The sequence below is a fragment of the Carlito syrichta genome, unplaced genomic scaffold, assembly GCF_000164805.1.
Source record: "Carlito syrichta isolate Samal-C Ts95f unplaced genomic scaffold, Tarsius_syrichta-2.0.1 Scaffold306949, whole genome shotgun sequence".
NCBI classification, from domain to species: Eukaryota; Metazoa; Chordata; class Mammalia; order Primates; family Tarsiidae; genus Carlito; species Carlito syrichta.
The window spans coordinates 1,199,196-1,214,241 of record NW_007251045.1 but is presented as its reverse complement, the minus strand read 5'-3'; the positions used below and the strand labels follow the sequence as shown (position 1 = coordinate 1,214,241).

The following is a 15,046-nucleotide window of genomic DNA, read 5'->3' as shown; positions in this document are numbered from 1 at the left end:
AGCTTGCCTCACCCTGGTGGGACTATTGCAGTTGACAGAGCTGAGGGGGTGAGTGGGAGAGCCCTAATCAAGATCACCACAAACTCCCGTTGCTCTGACCTGAGGTTCAGTGGTTTTTCTTGAATGAATTCCTCTCAGCTTGTTGCATCCCTTTGTTCAATTTCCAGAGAATTACACCTGTTTTTAGAAGTCATATCCATTTTTATCATTTTTGGGGAGAGGGAAAAGGATTCTTGAAGCGCTTTGCTCTACCATTGTGGAAGTCTTTTTCTTACATGCTACTTTTATGGCCTCATTAAATCTCTACTACATCTTTGTAGGGCAGGTGTCATTACCCCTCTTCTAGAAAGGGAAACTGAGGACCTGAGTGGGGAGTGGCTTGCATGGGTCACAGAACTAGTGAGTGGTCGCCCTGAACTGCATCCTAGTGTTGGCGGGTGGAAACAAGCTCAGGAGCCGATTCCTGGGACTTGGATCTTCTGCCATGACCTCCTAGACACAAGAACTTTGCCCAGTCATGTCATGGTGCTGGGCCTCACTTTCTTCCTCTGTAAAATGGGCATGAAATAGTACTTGCATCAAAGGATTGAAAGCAAGATGAATTATTATGCCCCAAACAGAGCAGTGCTCAAACTCAAAGGCAGATGGAAAACTGTGTTTTCATGGAGTAAGATGGCTGACATTTTACTGCCCAAAAAGTGACATTCCGTGCTGAGGATAAGCCTCAATGACCTGCACAATTTTGAGACATGGAGAAGCTGATTCCATGAAGACTCAGGACAAGGCAGAATTCCTTACAGTCACCTGGATTCTTGCCATGTCTTTTTCCACCGACTGACTGTTGGACAATGATTACATTATGTTGAACTAAAGGAAACCATTGCTATTTGACCTAAACAAATGGCAGTTTCATGTGATTCAATCTAATAGTAATATTAGTGAGGATAACAGTGATAACAGGTGCAAAGTCATTTACAAAGTCCTTTCCTTATATTCTCAATGAACCCTCCCAACTGCCATGGGGCCCAGGCAGGGACTATTCTCACCATTTTGCAGGTGAGGAAGAGGGTTGGAAGTATAGTTTAAAGCCTGCACTTAACCATTCACAGCATCATCTGAAGCTAGGCTTTCTTCTCTGTAAAATGGGCGGTCCACAGAACAGAACTCCTGTGTTAGAGCACATGTTCTTAGCTGCATAGACATCTACAGGTTCTAAGAATACAAGGAGGTGGAGAAGAATCCTGGGACTGTGGTGGTTTGGCTAGATTAGGGCAGACCCGAGACATGGCAGCCTTTGTCCATGTCTTTCACTCCCAGGTTTGGACCACAGCAGAGGGGACTGTGAGGGTAGACAAGCCCCTACCCTATACGGGATACCATGGAAAGCACTCCACATCCTCAGAATCTTCTGAAACAGGTGCTGTTATTTCCTCATCTCTCTGAAAGGAATCTGAGACTCGAATTCAAGTGCTTGCCTGAGGTCACACAGTTTATGAGTGATGAAACCAAGATCTGAACTCAGGTGGATCTAACTCCAGATTCTGATCTTTCTTCCCCCACTCCAAATCTACCCTAGGCTTTTCCTCCAAGGTTGACTCAGAAGAATGTCATTGGCCTTATGATTTCATTTTTAAAAATTTGTCTATCTTTTCTTCATCCCTTTTTATTGTTTTCCTCTTGTGCCGAGAAAAAAGAAGTTATATTTAGGACATATTGGTTTTATGCATTTCTGCCACCTACAGCTCCCTCGGAACATTTTTTGGCTAAAATGTAACAAGTGAAACCACTGAAATTTTGGAAGGGTGTCATGAAATGTTCTTCCAGGAGGTCAGAAGATGAAGTTTCCTTCTTGATTGTGGTCTGAGACTAGACTTTTAATAAGAATTTTTTTATACATCTTAGAAAGTTTTCTGTGATGCCATTGACCCATGGAATTGAAACTCATCTACTAGATTATTCCAGTCTCATAATATCTTTTGCTTCTTGAGCATTGCAATTACTTTTCTGACAGTTTGTTCTGAAAATAGACTTTCTTATTTTCAGAGAATAGAAGACCAATGAGGGGTGCTTTGAGGGTGGAGTGGGAAGGGAATTGGCAGTCACAAAGGAACCAGGCACGACCTGTATTTATCCGACGGTTGCTTCAAAGCCTGCATGACTGTTTGACAAGAGGAAGATTCCATTAAACTGGTGATTTGTTCCATGCTGTGGCCAGTAGTCCCTTTGAGTGAAATTGTTTCTCTTGCCTGAGACTGCTTTTCCTCCCCTATTGGATCTCTTTTGTTTGGGTGTTCATTTATTCGGTCATCGTATTTATGGAGTTCCTACTGTATGCATAGAACAGTACAGTAGTGCAGTGGAGGAAATAAGAGATGAATTAAACACAGGCTCTCCTTGCCATAATCTAGGTCAGACAGGTCATGCCGTGTACTTAGCAAATATTTGTGAGAGTGAGTCTGCCACCGGCAAGTACAATGAGAGAAGCTCCGAGTGCTAGGGAGGCTGTCACAGGGGCACTTAATGACATATCATGTGCATTTTTTTGTGCCCTTGGGTCCTCTGACACCCTAGCTCAAGACACAGATGTTGCAATGTGGCCAGATGAACCTTTATCGGAACCTGTCTCTCCTCTGTGTGTAGCCCTATGATCTTGAAACAATATTTTCATTTAGGGACTTTTTGTGTTTGTTTTTTTTTTTTCTGTGAGGTTGTCTATGAAAATATACACAACATAACATTTACCGTCTTAAATTTTAAGCACACAGTTCTGTGGCATTAAATACATTCACAACATGGGACAACTATCACCACCACCCATCTTCAAAACTCTTCTTCTTGCAAAACCAAAACTTCATCTCCATTAAACAATGAGTCTCCACTTCCTGCTATACCCAGTCCCTGTTTACCACCATTCTACCCCATCTCTATGAAGTTAGCTACTCTAGGGACCTCATGTAAGTGGAATCCTGCAGTATGACTGGCTTATTTAGCTTAGCAAAATGCCCTTAAGTCTTATCCACATTATAGCATATGTTAGACTTTTCTTCCTTTTTAAGGCTGAATATTATTCAGTTGTATGGGATATACGACACATTATTTATCCATTTATCCATTAATGGATGCTTGGATTGTTCCTTCCTTTTGGCTATTTTGAAATGTTGCTTATAGTAATACGATAGTTGTTTAAGGTCCACTTATGAGTGAGAACATGTGATACTCAGCTCTTTGTGAGAGATCACGCAATATTATAAACTCTAATTCCATCCACGTTGCTGTGAAGTTCATGATTTTGTTCTCCTTTGTGGCTGTGTGGTATTCCATTGTGTATATGTACCACATTTCTTTAATCAAGTCCTCTTAGTGGTGGGAAACTGTAGGGAGGGGGTGTGAGGGTGGGGAGGTGGGATTGACCGTAGTCGATATCTGCCTGGGGAAGGAGGGGGCACACCTCATCGATAAGGTTACCTGCATGGTGAATATTTGTATACCTAGCCCTGAATTGTACCCTACAACTTTAAATAAAAAATAAAAAAGGGGAAAAAAAAGACATGTTGCTGCTATAAACATAAATGTATAAATATTTCTTCAAGACTCTGCTTTCAGTTCTTGTGGGCATATATAAAGAAGTGGAATTGCAGGATCAGATGGTAATTTTGTCTTTAATTTTTTGAGGAACTACGATACTACTTTTCACAACAGCTCCATTCTTCTTCATTTTATTTTGTGTCTTTGGTTTTCTAATGTGTAAAAAGGGTATGGTAGCACGATGACCCACCTATGCTTCCTATGAGGATGAAGCAAATTAGATACTGTGAAGTTGTTAGTACAGTGGATGGCACATAGTAGGTGCTCACTACATGTTCATAGTAGGTGAGCTCACACTAGCCACATAGTAGGTGTTCAGTAGATGCCCACAGTAGGAGAGCTCACAGTAGGCACACAGTAGGTGCTCAGTACATGCCACAGTAGGTGAGCTCACAGTAGGCACACAGTAAGTGTTCAGCACCTGCCTGTGTGAGGTGGGGCTCTATCAGCCAAAGCTTATAGACATGTGAGGGTGACACTCTGTCCTGGCACACCCATCCAGCCACCTGACCCTCCCCTTTAGAATTCCCCTACCTTCTATCTTCTCTAACCTCTCTCTCCTGTCCTTCCCAGGCTGTGGAGGAACTCTTGATGACCCTGGATCTGGAGAAGAAGGCAGTGGCCGTGGGGCACAGCCAAGTGAGTAGAGTGTCTTTCTTGCAGCCTTCTTCATGCCACACAGGGGGACCCAGATGTGACCTGATTCTCATGCTACCTCAAGGGTCCATTATCTCTGTGTGTCTTCTCCTTCCAAAGTAAAAGCAAAACAAATACTTTTCTGTCCTGCTTTTCTTACAAGTCATGAAGATAAAATGTCATAGTACAGGTGGAGAAGACATTGGGAAATATCATTTGCTAGAGTTTACACTCCAGGAGCCTCAATGGTCTGGAAGAACTGAATTTCTTGTCCTCAATATGCCCTTCTGAGCCTCTGAGAGTGCTGCCACAAACCTGGGAAAGAATCTCATCTTCACTCAGAGCCTTTGAACTTGTACTTTGCAATCAACTCTAACACAGTGTAGTCCTTGCTGAGTAGCAGCAGTAAGGGAAAAGAAAGAAGGACCTTGAGAAGAAAGCATGTGGTTATTCAAGTGGAAACAAATAGCACTTTCCAAACTACTTTTGAGCCTAAAGCTCTTTGACATGTGCTCTTTGACATATGACATCAGCATTTAGTTGAGAGAAAAATTTCACACTTCCCATATATGCTTGACGTTTTCAAGAAGAGAAACATGGTATTTAGGGATTCTCAAACTATTTGACCAAGGAACTCCCCAATCTTTTGTTTTTCTGGAACACTCATTCCCAATTCCTGGAGCAAGTATTCTGTGGATTATAGTTTGGGAAGTAAGGCACAGAGATTTTAAACGGAAGGATCAGGTTGGGCACGGTGGCTCATACCTGTGATCCCAGCACTTTGGGAGGCTGAGGTGGAAGGATTGCTTGAGCCAAGGAGTTTGAGACCAGCGTGGGCAGGACTTCATCTCAAATACATACATACATACATACATACATACAACCTGAAGGATCGAGTGGTGGGCAAGGTAAAAAGACACAGTTTAGAAATACACACTGGAGGGGGAATAGACCAAAGGAAAAATTGCCCCACCCCCTCCCCACCTAGTTATCTGCTGACTGCTTAGTGCCACACAATGAAGCCTTGCTGATTGCCTTTTTCCTCCAGGTGCTATGTATGGGGCTGTGAAAGATCATGGTCTCCAGAAGCCCACTGTGGTGACATTATTAGCAATGTGTATTTCACAGAGCCTGCCCCACCCCACATCCCCGGAAGCAGCTCTCTCCTCAGGGAGCTCACTGTCACTTACACCGGCCCCACCCCTCAGCCCATCCTAAACATATTAGGTTCTCCTTGCTGGCCTCCTGGAAGCTCTTAGTCTACTGCAGTCTCAACCTGATTTCTCCTGCTGGGAGTTGCAGCATCCAGGTCTTTGCAAACTTTTTCAATAGAGAGAATAAAGCTGTTGGTTACTGGGCTCCCTCCATGAGCCAAGGACTATACTAGGCAACTTCACATTTTGTTCTTCTTTGTTCCTCACTGTCTTCTGTGAGATAACAAGTATATTCCTGCTCTACAGATGAGGATGCTGTGCCTCTGGGGAATAAGTCCCTTTTCAAGGTCCTACACATAGCGAAGGGTGCAGGTTTCATGCAGTTTTGTAGAGGCCCAAATCCCAGGGTCTTTTTGATACCCTGTGGACTCTACTGTTTACTAATGGATATACAGTCATACAATGTTGAACAACAGGAATATGTGCCAAGGAATGCATTGTTGGGCGATGTTGTCATTGTGTGAACATCCTAAGTGTACTCACACAAACCTAGATGGCATAGCCCCTAACACACCCAGGTTATCTGACATGGTGTATCACTCCCAGGCCACGGAGAGTTGTGCATCTGAACACAGAAAATGCACAGTAAAAATATGGTCTTGGAATCATATGGGACCACTGCTGTGTATGCAGAATGTCGTTGACTGCAATGTCATTATGCGATGCATGACTGTATGTATTGGCATATTTATATGCATATGTATAACACATCCTTTACACACAGGTCGTTATGGTCCTGAATCAGGAGGATTGTTCTTCAGCTCTAGGGACTGCATCCTTCTAGACCAACAGTTCTCAAAGTGTGGTTCCTGGACCAGCCATATTGGCATCACCCAAGAGTTTGCTAGAAACACAAATTCTCAGGTCCATGCCAGACCTCGTGCATCAGAAACTGGGGAGGGGGCAGCAGTCTGTGTTGTAACAAGCCCTCTAGGTAATTCTAGTGCATGCTCCAATCTGAGAACCACTGTCTAGATAATTACTCAGGTACTTCATAAATACAACAATTTGTCCCTGGAATGCCAGCAGCTATTGTAGAGTCAGGGAAAAAATAGAAAAAGTTGTTGCACATAGTTTTACAGTGGCAGGAGCAAGAAGCCTAGAAACCTAAACATTCCAATAATACAACATTATTATTATTATTATTATTATTGAATAATACTTGATATTCACTAAGAAACTGTCAAGGTCACTGAGAGCAAATCAAGGTCAATGGATCCTTTTGGAAACTAGGTAAAGATGGAGGTTGAGACCCTTCTTGCGTATTGCACGACTTGGGACTTGAGACTTGATAGTCAGGATGGCTGTGAAGCCCAGTGGAAAGGAGAACCGGCTGACTCTTGAGAGAGTGATTTGTCTTTTCCCAGTCTCAATTATTTCATCTGTAAAATGAAGCCACTACTTTATAGCTCCCATGATGGCTGGGAGGAATCAGTAAACTGCCACTTAACAGGGGTGGCTGTCACTACTTGCTGAATGCATTCGTCAGTGGGGCAAGAGGCTTATCAAATTGAATAACATTTTAATGTTCAAAGAATGAAACTCCTCTAACCTGTAAAATTACTAAGAGGAGAGGAGCTAATTCCTCAGCAGAACCAGATATGGGAGCTATTGCCATATCAGATTTAAAAAAAACTTTGGCCTTCAGTGTTTTTGGAGTAAAAACAGTTTGCATGGTCGTGGCCCCTACGGATTCCTTAAAGATGGAGATTTGGGGATGTTACACTCTGTTTGCATCTGATAAGCAGCTGGATCCATGAAAATGAATAATTTAGATTTTTCTTTGTGATTTTTCAACCCCTGGTTCCTTATCAAGGTTTGTGCCGAGGGCCATGGCATTTATTAAAAAGGTGTGATCCCACATGCAATGGTCCTTCTGGTTGGCAATATACGATTAAAAGGCAAAAAGAAAATCAAGATAAGATTTTGCAGAGGCAATGACTTATTCCCATTCTGTGTATGGTCGTTTCCAATTATCTTTTTAACGAAAGCTTCATACTTAATCAATAGTGGTTTTGGCAGTACCCGCCGCCTATTGTAATATACAAACTGGTGCTGTCATCACTTTGATCATTGATTTTTTTTTTATAGCAGCTTTTGGGACTCACTAGCTTGTGAAATTAATACAGTCATTATTGAGGCACTCTGATAGGTAATGAATCAATCGTGTCTTTATTTCAATGAGACCAATTGTCTTGGTGGCCCTGGCTGATAGGAAGCGTTCTGCAAAGCAGTGGAGGGTTGCAAGACAGAGTCAGCACCGATGGGGTGTGTTAATTTTTATTTTCCCATCAAGAAGAGGCTTAGTGCGGGATGGGCAGAGTGGTCTCCATTACCAAAAATAGGTTTAGGATCATGGAGAATCGACTGAGACCGTTTTTTCCATCTCGAATCAAATCACAGTTGAGCCTCAAACTTTAGGTGTTTGTATCAAAACAAATGAGAAAAGGAAGCCTTGTGTCAACATGGAAAATAAGTGCAAGAGATACACCTGAGATTCTGGGTTCAAGTCTTCATTTTGTTGGCAAGCAGGTATGTGAACCTGAGTCAATTATATACCCTACCTGAGCCAGTAGATTCCTCGTAGGGCTGTTTTGAGTATTAGAATGAAACACAAGAGAAAAAGCTTTGAAAAATGTAGCAGTCACACAAATAGTAAGTACATTCAGTGATAATGGTAGTCTTGTCTGAGGTCAGTAGGAGAGAAATAAACCCTGGTGTTGCCACTTGCTAGTGGAGGATCATGGGAAAATTCCCCTTTTAGCCTTTGTTTCTCTTTCCATAAATAGAGAATCATCATAACTACCATGTAGGGTTATACACACAAATAACTTTAACTGTATGTCAAGTGGCTGTTTAGCCCAGTTCCACAGGCAGTAAATGTTAGCCATTGATTGATATCTAGTATCTCCAGAAAAACTGGCACCTTTAGGGTTATATGCCTCACATGACAAATAAACACACAGGATTGTTTTTAGAAATAAGTGGCGTAAGGGCATCTGTAAAGTGACTCTTGCCCCATCACTGACTTAATCCCACCATGAAAGTGTTTTTTCTTGGCCTCTGGGGAGGTGAGAAAAGGGCTGCATCAAATTGTAGCTACTTCCTCATGCTGGCTGTAGCAGGCCGGGTCCCAAAACTTCAGGTTCTCTCAGAAAATCCTTTAACCCAAACCTCCAGGACTCTCTGCCTTAAATCTTTTGCTGACAGTCAGATCTGGCATCCCGGGGCGCCCTCATTCCCGTTCTCTCCAGCCCATGAGAAGGTGGCTCTGTGGGATGCCGAGAAGGCATTGATCAGAGCTGCAGAAGGCATCATCCATTATTGATGAGTCATGGCCTGGAATCATGTTCTGAGGGCAGTTTTCTGCCAGATGCCTGAGCACCTCCATGGGTGGCACCAGCCCAGCCCCATCCTTTCCGACCAAGGAGGGCTGCTCTCACCTCCCCCATTGTCTCTGCCCCTCTTTAGGAGACTGAACTTTTTTTCTAGCCCATTGCTTCTCTCAGATCACTGGTAGCACTTGTCAAAAAATGCACATTCTTGGCTTGGCAAGGTGGCTCATGCTTGTAATCCCAGCAGGTTCTGATTTAGCGGGTCTGGAGTGGGTTTTGATAATCTGCATTCCTAACAAGCTCCCAGGAAGGGTTGATGCTGTTGGTGCATGATCATACTTCCTCCAGGGGCTGGAGGAAGGGGAAGAGGAGCCATCCGGAGAGCAGTCCCCAACATTTTGGCATCAGGGACCAGTTTCGTGGAAGACAATTTTTCCACAGACCGGGGTGGAGCGGTGGGGGAGAAGATGGTTTTGGGATGATTCAAGGCATCACATTTATTATGCACTTTATTTCTGTTATTATTACATTGTAACACCGGTCTGTGGTCCGGGGGTTGAAGATCCCTGGTCTAGACCTCATCACAGGGCAGCTGCCAGTGAATGTTGTGGGTAAATGCAAGCGAACCGTGGTCTAGTTGCAGGCATCTCCCATTCCAGACTGTCTGATTCAGCAGAGGAGTCACCTGCAGCCTTTCCTCCTGCCAGGTGTTCCTCAAGGCGGGTGTGGTCTCCAGGCTTGAGAAGCAGCGGGAGAAGTTGGTGTCTCAGAGCATCGTTCTCTTCCAGGCGGCTTGCAAAGGCTTCTTGTCTCGCCAGGAATTCAAGAAGCTGAAGGTACTGCACACTGTTAACATGTAGATTCTGGCCCAGCAGTCCAGAGTGGGCACAGGGTCTGCATGTCTCCTGGTATAATGCCAATGCTGCCGGTCCAAGGACCCGACCTGAGTAGTGAGACTTGAAGTGATGCTTTCGCTTTGCGAGATGTGATGGCTGCTTCTAGGATATTTGCATCAAATTACCAAGGGTGCTAGCCTTGTACTAGGTAGCTGTGAGGTTGTTCAAGCCCTCCTGGGCCAATTCATGATTTCAAGCAGCCCTATCTCTGGAGGAATTCACCTTCACGGGTCAGCACACAGGACATAGACAGGTCCCAGCCACTGAGGTCTTTGGGATCACGAGCGACTGTTGTCTTAGGCTGTTGTTCTTAATTACTGCTGCTGCTACTAGAATTGAATCCTGTTACATGTACCTCCAGTTTGTGTGAATTTGCAAACTCAAGAATTTGCACTTGGCAAAACCAGAAAAAGGTGAGAACATGAATCATTAAAATATTGTGGGCAACCCCACTGGCCTTCTGCACTCAGACAGTCAGGCCTTGGGGCCGTGTGGAATAGAGGTTCAGAGCCTGGGCTGTGCAGCCTCACTGTAGCGGTGGGGTGGGGGACATGGTGGGGGGCGGCGTCACACTTGCTCTGCTGCCTAGAAGCTGAGTGACATCAGACACATGACTTGACCTCTCTGCACCTCAGTTTCCCCATCTGTAAAATGGAGACAATAATAATAACTACCTTCCCAGGACTGTAGTGAGGACTGAGGTGAAGAGTATAAGATGCTCAGGGCAGTGCGTGGCACTTAGGAAGCACTGTACCAACTGTATAAGCATGGCTCCTGTGATGGGGATGAGAGCAATGCACCTCCTCTTTGCCTGTCAATCAATATGGTTCCATTTCCCACCTATAATAAGAACAAAGTAGGCCAGCGCATCTCAAAGTGTCCCCAGGACAGCGGCATCGGCATCACCTGGGGACTTGTTAGAAATGCACACTCCAAGGTCCCGTCCCAGATGGCTGAATCAAAACTGCTGGGAGTGGAGCCCAGCAATCTGTTTCAACAAGGACTCCAGGGGATCCTGGTGCACACTTGAGTGTGGCGCATGGAATTAGTGTCTACATAGATGTTAAAAAATCTGTCTCCTCAGTGTAAGCTAACAACTTCATCTTGGACATTATTTCTTGTGGGTGGTTTTAAGGATTTTCAAGGATAGTTCTTGCCTTGCAAGATGACTTCTAAAACGAATCCCTGTGGAAGATGTGGCCCGGTTGTATGGTGTCTTCTGCTCTTCCTCCTGTTCTTATTATTATTGTTATGATTTGGTCAGGTAAGACTAAATTATGGCATAATATCTGTTGCAGAGTGCTTGACATATTCAAATGACCGTTTAAAAAAAGCATGTATTGTTTAGAAAGTTATCCAGTCCCTTCCACTGGGTAGCTACTTTCTCCAGCCCCCTCTGCCTTCTACCTCCTCTTCCTCCTTCACCCTCTTCCCTTGGGAAGAACCCTCTAGGCCCCATTCTCTTCCCCTGCAGATCCACCGACTGGCTGCTCAGTGCATCCAGAAGAACGTGGCTGTATTCCTGGCAGTCAAGGACTGGCCATGGTGGCAGCTTCTTGGTTCCCTCAGGCCCCTGCTGAGTGCCACCATCGGGAATGAGCAGCTCCGAGCCAAGGAGGTGGGTCCATGTGACAGGCAGGGCGAGGGTTGGCCACTCCTTCCTCCCACCCCTATCTCTGTGCCACATCCAGGACCCAGTGCCTCCTCCCTGGAGATTCTGGATCTCAGAATGCCCAGCCCAGCAGCCCTTGATGCCCCTTCCACATTTTCTTCTGCTTCCATCAACACAAACCATCCTCCATCCCGTGCCCAGGTCCTCTGTAGGCTGGGGTGCTGGTTAGAGGTGCTAGTACCATCGTAGGGGCACATGAACACCTGCTGCTTAACCCAGAGAGGCTCAATGGCAGAACCTTTGTGTCCTTTGTTTTCTTACCTCTCAGACAACACTCCCTTCCTGTCCCTTCCACCCTGTTACCACCCACCTTTTAGAGGTCACTGCTTAGATTGGTTTTGGTTTATGCTTTCTATTGGGTTTTTTTTGGCAAAAATTGGCAAATGCACGTACACACACACACACACACACACACGGTTCTTTTTCTACATAAAAATAGAATACTATATACACATATAATATTCTGCAATTTGCATTATTCACTTAAAATATATTCTGAAAATCATGCTGTGTCCATTTTTATAGAGCTCTCTTGTCCTCTCTTCACAGCGGTACAATGTTCTTTTGTGAGTATATTGCGCAGGGAATGCCACCAGCCTGCTGTGGGTGGGTACTGAAGTGGCTTCCAAATGTTGCTATTGTCGGCACTGTGTTGAGCCATGGGCAAAAGAAGTGATTCTTGGAGGGTGAGGTGCTGACCATGCCGTCCACACTCAAGCATGCCCAGTCTCAGATGAGCCAAGATCCCATTTTGGTGATTGCTTTCAGCCCCTAGACTGGGTTGGTGTGGACCAGATCTGAGTGAGCAGAGACATGGTCTTCGGAATTGGTGAAAGTCTCTGGTAGCAACTTAGCATCTGCACATCATCACAGAGATGCTGGCTGAATCACCCATTCCATTCCCAGCCACTCTTTTAAACAATTTATTGTTAATTGACAAATAATAATTGTATATATTTATGGGGTACAATGTGATGTTTCATATATGTCTATAATGTGGAATGAGTAAGTCAGACTGATTAACAAATCTGTCATTTCACTTATCATTTTTTGGGTGAAAACATTTAAAATCTACTTTTTAAAAGCAATTTTGTAATATACAATGCACCATGTTTCATTATAGTCACTATTTTGTGCAATAAATCACTAAGCGTATTCCTACAGTGCAGCTGAAACTTTGTAGCCTTTGCTTGTTGTGAGAGGAAGCTACATCTCTGGTCAGGATTGGCTTCTGTGAAGGTGTTTGTTTTTGTAGGAGGAGCTTATGACACTGAGACGGAAGCTAGAAAAATCAGAGAAATTGCGGACTGAACTCCGGCAGAACACAGACCTGCTAGAGAGCAAGGTACCCCCATCTCTCAAAAATTATTTTCTTTTTTAAAAATTGTATTTCAATAGCTTTAGGGGTGATTTGGGATTACCTAGTTGCATGGTAGAGTGGCAAAGAAGTCTAGACTTTAGATGTACCCTCCACTCCCATCTGTGCGTGCTGTGCCTGACAGGTGATTTTTCATTGCTCCCCCTCCCCTCCACCCCTTCTGAGTCTCCAGTGTCCGTCATACCTTTAGCTTCTCCATACCTTTGCAGGTTCCTAGTTTAGCTCCCTTGTAAGTGAGAACATGCGGTGTTTGTTTTTTCGTTCCTGCGTTAGTTCACTTAGGATGATGGTCTCCAGTTCTTTCCATGTTGCTACAAAAGACATTATTTCATTCAAATCATAGGGAAAGATGATAAATCTGATTATATTAAAATACTAGGGGCAACGCTTTCGGGTCCCCTCCCACTGTGGGAGCTTTTCTGGCCTTTTAATAAATCCTGCTTTCTCAAAAAACAAAACAAAACTTACAGACAGCCCTAAAATAAAAATAAAATATTAAATTTCTGTTTATCAAAGCATAAAAAGAAGACATACTGCATACTCAGAGTTGAAATTTGCAACACATATAACTGACAGAGTATCCAGAATATGTAAAGAACTTCCTCAAATCAATTGGAAGAAGACAAACACTCCAAAAGACCAAAAAAAAAATATATATATATATATATATATATATATGGGCCAAATATATGAATAGGAGGTACCCAAGGAGTAGACTCTTGTTTCAATAATTTGAATGTCCAGGAATTCAAATTGCCAAAAACCTCACGACAAGAGGCTCACCCTAACTAGCAATCAGGAAAGGCAAATTAACACCTCAGTAGATACCATTTCACACATTAGATTGGAAAACTCGAAGAGTTGGATATAGCAGGCATTGGCAATGATATGGAGCACTGGGAATTCTTATTCACTGCTGGTGAGATTATAGATTGATCTCATCACTCTTGAACAATCTGGCATTACCTATGAAAGCTGAAGCCATTTATGCCCTGTGGCCAGCAATTCCACTTCTGAGTATCCATGCAGGAGAATCTTACCCATCTCTGTATGAAAAGACAAGAAGTTCATAGCAGGGTTTGTCATGTTGAAGGAATGCAAACTCTCAAATGGGAGCTTATTAATAGCAGGATAGATGAGCACATGTTGTTATATTAAAAACTAAGTTCCTCAAAGTGAAAAATGTGGCTTGCAGGCCAAATCAGGGTCACCACCTGCTTTTTTATAAATAAAGTTTTATTGGAACACATTCATTCTCACTCATTCAGGTATTGTCTATGGCTCCTTCCATGCTATGATGGCAGGGCTGAGTAGTTGTAACCTGAAACTACTCAGCCTTCCCATATGGCCTGCAAAGACTAAAACTTTTACTATCTGGATCTTTAAATAAAAAGCTTCCTGGTCCTTAGACTAGAAATATAAGTATCAACCTGGATTAGTCTTGCAAACATTATGCTGAAGGAAAATGATTAAGTTACAGAAGAATATTTAAAATATGATATCATACATATTAAGTTTTTAAATTTGCAGAACATTACTATGTATCAATTGGGCCACTTACCTATATAGTTATGGTGTAAACATTTTAACAGGGTTAATAACACCAAATTCAGAGTAGCAGTTACCTGGGGTATGAACACGGTTGTATAATTGGAGATGGTTAGTTGGATGAGTGGGTGTCTGCATTGCTGATGTTTTCTCTCTGTAGTTGGGGTGAGGATGCTGACATGAATCAGACAGTTCCTGCCCCCAGGAGGGTCACTGCAAATTACGAACTCCCAGGCCAAGCCATATCTACAATGTGGAACCTGGTCAGTGAGCTGTGGACAGACCAGGGAGGGGCTATTTGAGGAAAACCTGCTGTACCACTTAGACTTTCAAGGCTGGGACTAGGGAGAGGTGACAGATGCAGTCATCTGGGGCACAGAATTTAAAGGATCACCAAAAAACTCAGCTAGATAAGTCATATTTCAATGTAGTATCTTTAAACATGCAAATGAGTGCAACTGAATCCCCAAGGAGCAAAATAGCAGAATTTTAAATAAATGCAGGACTAGTAGGCCAGGATTGGGGTAAGGAAAGTGAGGCATCTGCATGGTGGCATTCTGTCTTTATTTAAAATTTTGATATTGTCCTCATTATGTTATTTTGCATTAATTAAAAGTGTTAAAATATTGCATTAAATATTATTTGTCTTAATTTCTGAGTTTTTGGCAGCCCCTTAAATTTCACATCCTAGGTGAATGCTTTACTTGCTTCATCCTAGTCATGGTTGTGCTTTTTCCATGAAGCCTTGGGTACCCACAGGGTTCCATCAAAGACCAGATGGA

The 15,046-nt window shown here is 43.4% G+C and overlaps 1 protein-coding gene across 1 annotated transcript in view; it reads left to right on the top strand.

Moving 5' to 3' along the window:
- The window catches only part of MYO18B (myosin XVIIIB), a 253,741-nt gene that overhangs the window by 98,558 nt on the left and 140,137 nt on the right, over positions 1–15,046 (top strand). Inside the window, exons 21-24 of the mRNA XM_008063601.1 lie at positions 4,159–4,224; positions 9,478–9,606; positions 11,141–11,284; positions 12,594–12,683. Of these exons, the coding sequence (XP_008061792.1) occupies positions 4,159–4,224; positions 9,478–9,606; positions 11,141–11,284; positions 12,594–12,683 (429 nt within the window). The remainder of the gene's footprint in view (positions 1–4,158; positions 4,225–9,477; positions 9,607–11,140; positions 11,285–12,593; positions 12,684–15,046) is intronic.